We start from the raw sequence: 12,492 nt of genomic DNA, 5'->3' as shown, positions 1-12,492 counted from the left end.
TGTAGGAAGTAACTTGGAACTCAGTGCATATCATCTTGAGAGCACAAAACATAGTAATTTAGATCATACCATAAGGAAATTTCTGTGTTTCAGTTACCACCTAGATAATTTTAAGGCATGCTAATTAAACAACCAGCATATTAAAGATATAAATGCATCTTAAAATGTAAGTTGTAATGCTTTTACCTGGGAATTACACAAAGTCATCCCAGTGGATTAAAGGATATTCTGAAAATTCAAGTTGTCTGCCCACACGGCATGCTTAAAAGGCTATAATTGGCATGTGAAATTTAAATATAAAAGCTTGTCATGAAGAAGCTGGTCTTCAAATAAAAACTGAGTATTAAAACACAACTCTGTATAATGAGAAATGAGCATAGTAGTTCACAATAACTAATGAGAAAGGCTAGCTACAAAATGCATTAAAGTTGATGTAATGCCAGTAGTTTTAAACAAATACTAATCAGTTCTTTTGATCTGCTGAGCTGCTCTGCAAGCCTACCATTTTTTCCTGAAATGAAGTGATTTTTGACACATACCTGGAGCAAGATTTAGAAACATATTCCTGTAGTGTGCACAGGAACTACAGGCTGCCATTCAACTTCACTGACAGATATCTCAAAGAAAAAGTTTAATCATCCAATCAAGTAAATCATCCCTCAGTCTCTACTGAAACATAAAACCCATCCAAAATTAACTCCAGGAGAAACCTAAGGATTCAAGTACCTGAACACACCTCTTCCACTGCAATCTTACACTGGTGCTTACTTTGACAACAGCAGCTTTTGTCAAGCCCAGACTTGGGAAGGAACAAGAGGTGCAAGCAACCAATCTACCAGAAGGACTAAATTGGCCTTTGTCAGCGCTCAGCCATCAACAAGCTACAATTGCTGCCTGCTTTTTGTATCAGGTAATACCTAAATACAAAGTGGTTTTATGTTTTTTCATTTTTTGTTTTTAAAAACTCCCTCGTACAAGAGTTACAGAAATTATATGATTTCCAGGGACATGACAAAAGTGCAAATAAGGGAGAAGAGCTTTTATCAGGATAATAAAAATATCATATAATGATAACAACAATACTTACCCATCCTCATCATGAAAACCTTAAGAAATATACAATTCCTAATGCTCGTTCTCTTACCTAGTTTTATTAAGAACTCTCGTTCCAAGTCCTGCACTTGTCTGATAGCTTCTTCCAGAGAACTGCAGAGCTTTATCTTTGGTCTGAGGAGTTCCAGTGTATCACTAATCATATAGTCAATGTCTATAGGAAATGGGTGGTCTTTTGTCCAGACATCCAGACTTTTCTTCCACCAGACATACCTCTAGAATACAAAATATTCAATTCAGTTGTACACACACTGGCATTTATAAACAATTTCACTTACCAAGATCATAATACCTAGTCACACACTTGTACAATAGAAAACACAAAAGGATTTCACATCACTCCTCTATTTCACACAACTGCTCCATATTTTGTGATCACTAAATTATGACTGACAATGCTGGACATCATAAATATTAACGATATACTTATTTCATTATAATGACTCTAAGTATGACACCTGAGCACAAAAAGCACTGGTAAGGAAGGTGCCTTCTAAAGATAGATTATTATTATTATTATTTTATTTTTTTATTTTTTACAGAGATGACACTTTGCAACTGTCCAGCTTTTGAACTCTTCCTGCATCTATTTCCAAGACAATTAATTTCACCCAGAGCATATTATGAAGGGGGGAGTGGAGTAAATATTACAAAATGTTTAAGACTGTAGTACCATAAACTCATTTATCATCCAGCTCACTTTATTAAAAAGAATAGTATTGAAGTTACAATGGAAATGTAAAACTTAAATCTGACTCAAGAAAGAGAATATCACAGTTGAATCTGAAAACAAAGGGGCTGCCAAAATTGTGTCAGAAAATGAAGGACCAATAGTAACTTTACAACCCTCAGCTAGAAGGAAATGTTTCAGATGCAGCTTCAAGCACCAAGTTAAAGTAAAAAATCAAATAAAAATCACTTTTTTCAATCTGCTGGTTACACTCTTGCCAAGGCAACATAGTGATGAAGTTCAAAAGCAAACTACAATGATGCAGAACAGACTCTTCTGTTCATGTAGTCTAGGAAGTTTGACTGTTCCTGCAAAGCTGTTTTCTAGGTAGTTGTTACCTGACTGCAGTCACAATGCTACTCCATCCCATCTGCAAGACCTGATACTTACCTCCATTGGATTTCATAGTGTTTCTGTCAGGCCATTTTTCTACTCACTGACACACCCTAAATGACACACCTAAATCTTCTGTCAATCAACTGCTAGCCAAGTCTACTGGAGCAACAGTAACATCTATGTACGAACATACACTTTTCTTTTAAAATAAAACAGTTTCAAGTCCTTCCTGTCTACTAAAAGTAGAGAACAATCAAGAGAAATAAGCAACAGGCTGAGCAGCATTCACTTGTTAAAGAAATGTACGGAACGGAAGTTTATAATACCTGAAAGTATACAAGGAAGCAATCAAGTTTTCGTTTGCTGGATCCTCTGTCAAAATACTGCCCACAGGTATCAAGGATAGTACATACAAGTCTGATTCTGAAAAGATGCTCTGGAGGATCCAGTGGACTAGGACTACCATCAGAATTCACACCAAAAGATGTGAATGAATACAGAGTTCGAAATATTACAGCTGATTCCACCATTCTGTAATTGTAAAGCTCCCCCAAAAACTTGGCACTGCTGATGCGCCGCTGGTTGAACTTTGGCTGGTTAACCTTTATGAAAGAAACAAATAAGCAAAAACATCTTGCCATGAAGCCATAAAAACAAAGCCACAAAGATTCTGTTGTTTGTTTTTGTATAAGACAAAAGCAGTATAAATACCTGATAAAATTCATCACAATACAAGCTACACGTATTACACAAAACTAAAAAGCAATGAAGACAATTATGAGAGCTAGTAAGCAAGTAGCTACTATAGATGTTCATACAAATTTAACATACTTTTTTTTCAGAAATTTAAGATATTTTTTACTGCCCAGAGAACTGCAATTATAAACTGTCAAAATATGGAGTAGTCTCAAGTGACTCAGCCCCAGCAATCTGACCATACTGTGCAAGGACAAACTGCACATCCTCAGTTATGATAAAGGAGGAAAACAACTGTCTTAAGAACCTCTCAAAGACTTCTTTTTCTTATTATTAGTTTTTAAACGAACCTACATAAAGAAAGCAATTGAAAGATGGGTAGAGAAGTCATACGAAAGAGAATAGAATAATTCACTTAAATAGGATTGTTACTGTCCTCCTTCCAATGTAAGTAGATATGTATAGGTTAATCTTGACTTTAATTCTTATACCTCCATTCCGAGTCGAATATCCTCTAGCACTCCATCCACAACATGAATTCCAACATCTTCCTGGTAAAGGACCAGCCCTGCTAGGAGGTTGGCTACACAGTGAATGCTATTATACTTCACATTCCAGATGTTGATCATGCAGCATATGACGTAATCTTTTACTTCTGTATCCTGCCAAGGCAGCTTCCGCATCTGTCTCAGGACCTAAGCAAAATTTTAAGACAAGCTTAACATTTTGCCATATAAAATATCAAAATATTCATTGTTATCCCCCCCACACACACACAAATGGAAGAAAATTCCTATAAGCACCCGCAAACAATTCGATTCTTCAAACATCTTCTACATCTGTAGCAGCTACAGAAAACTTTATAGATGCAGCTGAACTCTAGCTACTAATCAAACTGGTCCATATTTCCTTGCTCTTATGGTCTGTAATGAACTGTCATCTTTTATCTCTTACTCTGAATGCAAGATATTCAGCACAAGAATTCTTATTTCATTCTGTTTGTTCAGCACTTGATGTGAAGTATGCAAGTCTATCTCTGAATTTGAAGAAACAAAATCTTAACAATAAGAGACATCAAAGTGATTCAAATTCCTTGCATTTAAGAAAAATCACCATTCCCAAACCTTCAAAATTTTATGGTATATCACTTTCAGCAGCCCCTCTATAAAAGATTTCAAGAAGATTTACCTTCTCTGTGGTGACCTTTGAGAGATCCTTGTAGAGAAGCTTACGAATGTATTCCTGCAAGGGAGGGCGTTTTTTCTTCACAGTTTTTTCAGCTGGAGGAGGATTACAGTAGTAATAGGCATTTTCTACCATTGTAACATATCGTGCATCAAGATGCATTGCTTGTTTTTTTCTCATCATTTGTTCCTGGAAATAATTGAAAATGATCAGTTAACGATGTTGATCTACTACATTCTCAAGCTATTTTTCAAGCCTGTTATAGTTAAGTTTAGGACAAAGCAAACAAAAGATTGCAAAAAGGGATCTAAAAGCTTGACTGGAGAGACGAAAAGAAAGCATAGATGATATGATTCTATGCTATTATCAACATTATTTCTCTTTACAAGCTCTACTTTTATGAAGTATAACCACAAAGAAACGTTTCTGGAAACTCAGTTACAGTTTCACTTGAAATGTAAATGCTATTGCTTAGCTCAGTAAAACAGTATTTTGAATGCAGTGGTTCATCTCATTAAGCATGTCTAATCTAATGCTGCTGAAATACTGGTATCTTGACACACATGGTGTAACAACATGAGAACACCAACCTATTTCATACAACAATATGCATCTCCTGAAAGTTTGTACTGTTGGTTTCACAGGAATTTTCCATGTTGCTGTTTACCAAAGCAGAACAGACCACACAGAAAACAGCATCTACCACAAAGGAATATTTTGGGAAAAAGAACGAGACAAACCAAAACTTATCATATATGTCAACACCAATTGTTAGGATGTCCTCATTTCCCTCACTGAATATAAACTTTTCTCCGTAATTCATTTTGGATACATACTTAAAGATACTTAAATAAACCTAAAAGATTCTGCCTTTCAAAAATTTCTTAGATCTTAAAATTCTGTACAAAAACAAGCAGTAGCTCTAAGCTGATGATTTTTACAGCTGAAGAAGATGAGCTTAATTACATTAAAAAACCATTCTGTGCATATAATATGCAGGCAATTCTACAAACCACATTTCTTTATGCACATCAAACTGGTACATCCTAAATCACTCTAAAAATGGTTCAGTGGGAAAAAAAAAGACCAGATTTAAACTGATTTTCCAGTAGAGATCACCTATATGGCAGTTCACACAAAAACATAAGCCAAACCAAGATGCAAATACACATACACACAAATGCTCATATATCCATTCACGTAATCCAGTCAAACAATGACAAGAATATAAACCTCTGATGAAGAGGCACAGTTTTTCAAGCTAATGAACTTTCTAGTGAACACTAACAAATCCAAGCTTCATTTTCAAGGCTGTGATTCACTTAAACTGAGATGTAAACACACCTGAACAGCTCCCTAGCTTTGGGTTTCAACTGATAACTCCATTACAAAGAATACTTTTGCGTAAAAGTAACACCACATATACTGTAATTTTCCTAGATTGTGTCTATCTGTTGCCTGGGAGGTCTCAATATGACACAAGCCCTAATGCACTTCATTTTTAACATTCTCTATGACACAAATGGCCTCCTCTTTGATTCCCTAAGAGTGTTCCTCTCCAAATGGGAAATTCCTGTCAAATAGCAGAAAATGCACAGATAGTTAATAGAAGCACAGCATTTTAGCAATCAGGAACAGAAACTGCTTTATGTGCTGCTTACACTTAATAGGGAAAAGGCACTTAAAGCAGGAAGTTTCAAAACCTTATCATGTAATGACAGGAATATTTTGTAAATTTTTTTGCTTCTTCTAGGTGTACCAGGAGAAAGCATGTTTGTTGTCTCATAACACTTACTATGTTCTATTGCAAGCTTCTATCCTGCCCTTCCACATGCTCCAGAAACAAGTTTTTAACTTTACTGGAAGCACTACTTTTATAGTGAGTTAATATGTTCTAGTTCTAACTATAAGTAACTACTTCACCAAACCCTCTGTCTGTACAATCAGTATTCTCCTACTGTCCCAATTTGATCAACAGAACATGTCAACTCAAGAACTAATCTACTGGGTAGTGTCAGCTCTGTATGTTTAAAAAAAACAAGTGTTATTGTTTTAGAGCTTTAAAAATAATTTTGCATAATTCAATACGTTAAAGGATTAAAATTCTTAAGACTTATGTGTTCTCTTTGATACAAAAGCTACAAATATGCCTTAAAACAAACAAACAAAAAAAAAACCAACAGTGTAACACAAGAATGGTATTTTATCATCATTAAGTAACATAAACATACATCAAGATAACGCTGACCTTCCTTCCAAAGCAGCAATTCAAGTAACCCATTTATCAACATACCAACCCCACAGCCAAATTAGTGTCATGCCACTTTTTTTTTTTTAATTACATAGAGAAGATGGAATTTGAAAGACTCGCTAGAGTTAAGAGAAAATAAAATTGCTCTGATAAGAGATGAATCTTTAAACAATAAGTAATGTATCACAGTAGTTCCATCAGCTGGCAAATGTTTAGGAAATTGAAATATTCCTGCTTCCTTTCAAGATATAAAACACTGCAACAAAGATCTGCAGTTCGTTTACCTACGTTTTTCCTCTCGTGACAGCACCACAGCAATAAACAGTGTGATGTTCAAAGAGGCTCAGAAAGAAACTGTGTTTTTGTGGAAAAAAAGGTTGTACTGCGATATACCTAAGTATGCAACAATTGCTGCTCTATTTTGCTCAGTTCCTAATTCTGTACGATAGGAAAGGAAGCTACAGATTCAAGAGAAATACCTACCAAAGCACAGGTTTGCACTTGATAAGATAGGAGATACAAAGAGAAGACAGACAATGACATTGCATAGCTTTTAAAAGCTGTGCCTCTTCAATGAGACTCTAAACCTGTCAACTATTCCCCTCCAGGAGCACAGTTATGTCTGCTTTCTCCTCCATACGCAGTGACTGCTCTCATTACTGCAGATGCACATCTGTAATCTTGCCACAACGCAAGGATTTGAAGGTCAGAAAGGAACATTAAAACATCTAGTCAGATTTCTAATTAAAAAAATGGTTTAGTCATTGCATTGCATCTACTTCAGCTGCTCTTAATACAATTTCCTCCTGCTGATGTCTACCTTTGAAGGACTTCAACCATGTCTTGTCTTGGACACAAAATTTTAGGATCACCTTACAAGACAGGAAATGTTATTAAGGAATTAAGGAATCAAATTCATACAAAAAGAAGGCAAAACTAGCCCATTATTTAAAAATCTTTGCCAGTATTTATCTAGACATAAGCATAACACTTCTATGCTTATCTCAATTATAAGGAACCTCTATTTTTAAAATCCCTTCCTTCAAACACTTGTTCTTCAAATTTAGAACAGCAGACTGTTATTCAAGGCAAAGAGACTACGTTTCACAACTGCCTTCATCTCCCATTAAAATATTTTGTCCTGTTCCATTTACTAATACCTTCCCACAAATAGCATCAAATACAGTACTTGTAGTTCAAGTGCAATAGCATTTTGTTTCAGAAATTTATTTATTTTTTCTTTTAAGTCAGGCCTCTTCTCTCATGTAACTAGGGATAGGGCAAAGTGAATTGCCTCAGGTTGCGCCACGGGAGATTCAGGCTGGATATTAGGAAACACTATTCCAAAAGTAGTCAGGCACTGGAATGGGCTGCCCAGAGCTGCTCAGGGAGGTGGTGGAGTCACTGACCCTAGAGGCATTCAAGGAATGTTTAGACATTGCGTTGAGGAACATGGTTTAGCGAGAACTACTGGTGATAGATGGATGGTTGGACTGGATGATCCTGTAGGTCTTTTCCAGCCTTGGTGATTCTGTGATGATATGAACAGATTTAGCAATCAATGGGAGCTCTCCAGAAAGTTCTCAGAAAGCTATTCCCACAGTAGGGGCAGTCAAGAGTTCACCCAGTGCTGTTTAAGCTATTAGTAACAACAGATGTAAGTCCACCAGACTACAAGCAAAGGCTGATATCATCAGGGCAGACTAGAATGCAGCAAGTCCACCTCAGCTCGAATCCATAACAAGGATGCAGGATCTCAGAAAGACTGATTCATCCTTCTCTCATACCAACCTTGTTTTTACTAGAAGAGTTCAAGGGGTTATCCTCCCTGTACACTCAGGATAAACTTGCATGAAGAGTTTTACTTCCTGGTACCCAAACATTTCAACTGACATCAAAGATTCTGCTCACAAACACTGCTAAGTCAAACCACATCACAAACCCAGAAAATAAGTAATTGGTTTAACTCGTACTTGACAGCTCCCCTCACACATAAGTCAGTATACTTTCCTCTTACCAAAAGAACACTGGTTCTTAAGTGAGATTCTGGTGATCTGAACAGAAATCTTCCACAGGTTTCCAACAGAGTACATGCCATTTCAATATGGTGATGTGAAAAGTCCGACAGAAGCATCTGGAAGGCATTTATATAAAAACCACAAGCATTAACTATCTTTTTCAACTGCAGAAAGCAGTAAGTTTTAGCTACTAAACTTTGCACTATTGAGGTGTTTCATAGTATTAAAGGAAAAAATACAAATTAGTATCACTGTTAACAAAATTAGAAATACTCATCTCATTAAAAAGGATTCCATAAATAGCCTAGATCCAAAATAGAGACTCTACCATTACTTTCCAAAAAAATGTATTAGCAATTGGGTTATGTTCAAATGTGGGAGCGTTATTCAAAGTGTCCCAATTATCATAAAATTAGAACATTCCAATTTCTGGAATGGCTCTAAAAAGTGTCCTCATAAGCTGTAACAACAGACACCAGGGTTTAAAACATCCTGTGCAATGAAATTACTGCAGATCAACATCAAGATTTACCTGATGGGAAAAATGATAGGGACATATTATCAGCATATACAAAATTTATACAACTATTAACCACCAACCTTTAAACAGTGGAGAGTATCATTCTTGGAGAACATCTTAAATTTGGTAAGCTCGCCAATAAATCTCACAGTTTTATTCTTTGTTTCAATGTTGATCTGGTCCTTTTTCCTTACCTGAAAGAAAAAAAGACTATCTCATTTTAAGCTGTCAAAAATACCAACTTATAAAATCGCTTTCAGCCAACCATGCTTATGTAGCACTGGCATTCAGAAGTGTTTGACATTTCCTCAGTTGCTCATACTCTACCTATCCCTCCACTTCTTCCCCTTCTGACTCTGAGCCCCCCAAAAATTCATTAATATCTCTGTATTTATAGGCACATATCAACCATCACCCATCACACTTTGGCCATGGCAAAGTATTGGCTAGATTCTATTATTATTTTTGACTGAGTAACTGCATGACTGAGATCACTACTAGCAGATGTTGAACACTGGCAGCTTTTTCAAGTGTGGTTTAACAAAGAGCAGAGCTGTGCCATAAAACTCAGAAAACAGAAGGAATCAACGCTGTATACTGTAACTAATTCTATTATACAAACTTAATTGAAACAGGAACAACAGTGAAAAATACCAATCCAATTGTGGTGAGACACTGGAACAAGCTGCCCAGAGGGGCTGTGGATGCCCTCTCAGTGGAAGCATTCAAGGCCAGGCTGGATGGGGCTTTGAGCAACCTGGTCTAGTGGGAGGTGTCCCTGCCTACAGCAGGGGGGTTGGAATGATATGGTCTTAAAGGTCCCTTCCAACTCAAACCATTTGTGAGGAACGAAAAATTTGGTTGGTGAAAACTATAACATTTTTAGAATTAAGTGTTGTATTACAACAGTAACCACTACATTACAACAGTAACTTTGTAATGGGGGCCTGGTTAGAATTAAGTCAACTCTCATTCTCAGTGCAAGTTACTAATTTACGGAAAGCTAACACTTCCAATTGGAGTAGAGTTCACAATATTTGCAACTTTCAATTGTTACACAATTTATCTTAATCACTATTTATCATGGAAAATAAGACACTACAAAAATGCATATATACAGATATCTGATGTAAAAAAAAAATCAATATACAAATTAAGCATTTAAGAACAAATCTGCTCAGGAAACAGAAATCTACTCTAGCTCATATTGCTGAACTTGAGAATTAGCACCTGCATGATAGAAAACTTCATTCTTTCCCAAAAGATTATGATTACCAAATTAGTAAAATGGAATGTGAAAAGCTAAACCAACAGGACATACATGAAATCTGAAATCCCCTTTCAGCATGGAACAAAGATCCTCTGCTACATCAGACATACAAGGATGCAGTGTGGCAACCAGCCTTGCATAAAATGGTAGCAAATCCAACCTGCAAACAAAGGTTGCACATTATATAAAGTGAGATAATAAGGTAGACAAGCAATTTACATTCAAGGTTGTAAAAAACTGCTTATGTCTACAAGTAGAGCTACTATTTTGCTTGTGAAAAGAATGACTAGGAAATGGAAAACACCATTTTAACTATGGAATTTGACCTCTTGCCTTTAAGCAACTTCCAGACACAAGGAATATTCAGATAACTTGAAATACACAAAATTAGAAACCCTTACAGTAAACTCCATTAGTTAACTGCTTGGTTTTTGGAGGGATAATTTTTGTTCTGTTTTGAGTAACAGCAAACAAAACCCGGAAGGTAAGGATACCTTTATTCTTAAGGCAGTGAACTTGTAAGCAAACATAGGAATGTTATTACATAAAGGAAATCTCAACAGATGATGTGAAGCGGGTGAAGTGGCAACCTCAACCATCAATCACATCAATTGCAGTACTGCAAAATCTAAGAACTTCCCTTATTTTCATTCATCCTTCCTTAGTTATATTCCTTCATAACCCTTTCATAGCTATACCTGTTTCCCTTTAGGGAATTCTGGCATGCAGCTTGTATTTTCCTAAGCATGTACTTTGTTTCTTCCCATTACAGAGTATCTGGCTGCAAAAATGGAATAAATGATCTTAAACTTGATTAATGACATTGCTTCAGAGAAGACTGAACAACAGAGCTGCTTTGCATGACTCTGTATATGCCACTTTTAAATGCAGAGAAACCAAGCACAGGTATCACACTTGAGTCTTATATCATTAGGAAATCCTTATAAACACGAAACAAATACTTTCTTTGCCTTATTTTCAGAACTCCAGTGAATACTGGAAATAGGAGATAAAAGCTAAAAATCATCTTACATATAACTGAAGAGAAATACCTTAACTTTGGATATTGCCTGCAAGAGGAAAAAATCTTTACTTCACAAAAAAATAAAAAATAAAGCTAGCCCTGAAACAAAGCAGAACTGGATTCATGAAGAAAGGAAGAAAATAATGATAAGAACTCAAACCAAAGCCTAAAAAATGAAAAATGGGGCAATGTCAAAGAAACAGGGAGAATTCCATATTTAAATTGTGGAAGAAAAGGATAAAAACATACCATTTGAAAAAGGCAAAGCTACATGGCCTTCTGATAATATATAAAACTCCTAGTGAAACATTAGAGGCATCCCAGTTACCTATTTAACAGTTTTATTCTCTTGTTAATCAATAACTGAAGTAATATTTACATTTTTTCAGCTTGTTGGAACATACAGTCAAGGATGACTGGCTACAACAAATTACTACCAGGTTTTTAAGCATTTAGCCATTAACTCAGAAGTGAAAGTCTCATTACTTCACACATACATGCATGAACTAAATTAAGAAAGGACTCTGGCTGAATTGAGGGGGTGTACTTTAACTGAGGGAATTTCTATGTGGGATCTCTTAAAAAGCAGCACAAAGTTTTATTCTAGTCTGAACAAGTAGCTGCCTGCTGAGAGCTAATAATTTCATCTCTGTAAACTGAATACACCTGAGGGAAAATTAAGTCTTACAGTGCACTGTTGTTGCTTCATCACAGAATACAAAAGGTTTCTTCATGGGGTACAATACTAAGAGTGAATGCTTCCAAATAGGTGGAATCTAATAAGGAAAAGCCTTGGGTCAAGTATTGTGAAACTGGCCATCAGATACTGAATCTGTTCACTTGCTCCATGGGAGGCAAAATTAGCATTCAAAAGCAGAGAGACTGCAATATAGTGGCACCACCTACTGGTACCCGTATGCAGACAACCTAAGTTCTGTGATAGAAACCTAGTCAACTCTACATCTCTGGCCTCACAGGTCTTGAACAGGTAAGAACTGCCACCTTCACTACTCAGTGGAAAGACAATGATGCTGTGGAGTTCTCATGCCATCAGATGAGCACTTTCTGCACTTGTTTTTTCAGCTGTGAATACCCTATCTTAAGCAAATTTCTCATTTTTATCTGCAAAAGAAAGAAGCCAGTGAAACTTGGATAAGCCAATTTAAATTGATCAAAAAGGGCCCTGTCACTGAGAATTCTCGGATTATGGAGCTGAAAGAAGACAGGCATACAAGCAGTTTGTATGTCTGAGTTTGAATGCTCAGAACTATATACTCCTGAAGTAGTTAACTTCCAAATTAAGAACAGACATCATTAAAGTGCTGACAAATTCCACACAGTGCACAACA

The 12,492-nt window shown here is 36.2% G+C and overlaps 1 protein-coding gene across 4 annotated transcripts in view; it reads right to left on the bottom strand.

Annotated features, from left to right (window-relative positions):
* Positions 1 to 12,492, bottom strand: part of UPF2 (UPF2 regulator of nonsense mediated mRNA decay) — a 51,787-nt gene that overhangs the window by 17,702 nt on the left and 21,593 nt on the right. For all 4 annotated transcript variants that reach the window (XM_065743724.1, XM_065743727.1, XM_065743726.1 and 1 more), the window contains 7 exons: positions 10,171 to 10,279; positions 8,930 to 9,043; positions 8,329 to 8,445; positions 4,064 to 4,249; positions 3,367 to 3,570; positions 2,506 to 2,781; positions 1,145 to 1,328 (listed from right to left, as the gene is read on the bottom strand). In XM_065743724.1, coding sequence (XP_065599796.1) covers positions 1,145 to 1,328; positions 2,506 to 2,781; positions 3,367 to 3,570; positions 4,064 to 4,249; positions 8,329 to 8,445; positions 8,930 to 9,043; positions 10,171 to 10,279 — 1,190 coding nt within the window. The remainder of the gene's footprint in view (positions 1 to 1,144; positions 1,329 to 2,505; positions 2,782 to 3,366; positions 3,571 to 4,063; positions 4,250 to 8,328; positions 8,446 to 8,929; positions 9,044 to 10,170; positions 10,280 to 12,492) is intronic.

This window comes from Cyrtonyx montezumae, unplaced genomic scaffold (genome assembly GCF_038088225.1).
Source record: "Cyrtonyx montezumae isolate F1298 unplaced genomic scaffold, pur_monq_1.0 scaffold_3, whole genome shotgun sequence".
Classification (NCBI taxonomy): Eukaryota; Metazoa; Chordata; class Aves; order Galliformes; family Odontophoridae; genus Cyrtonyx; species Cyrtonyx montezumae.
This window is presented reverse-complemented; position numbering and strand designations above follow the sequence as displayed.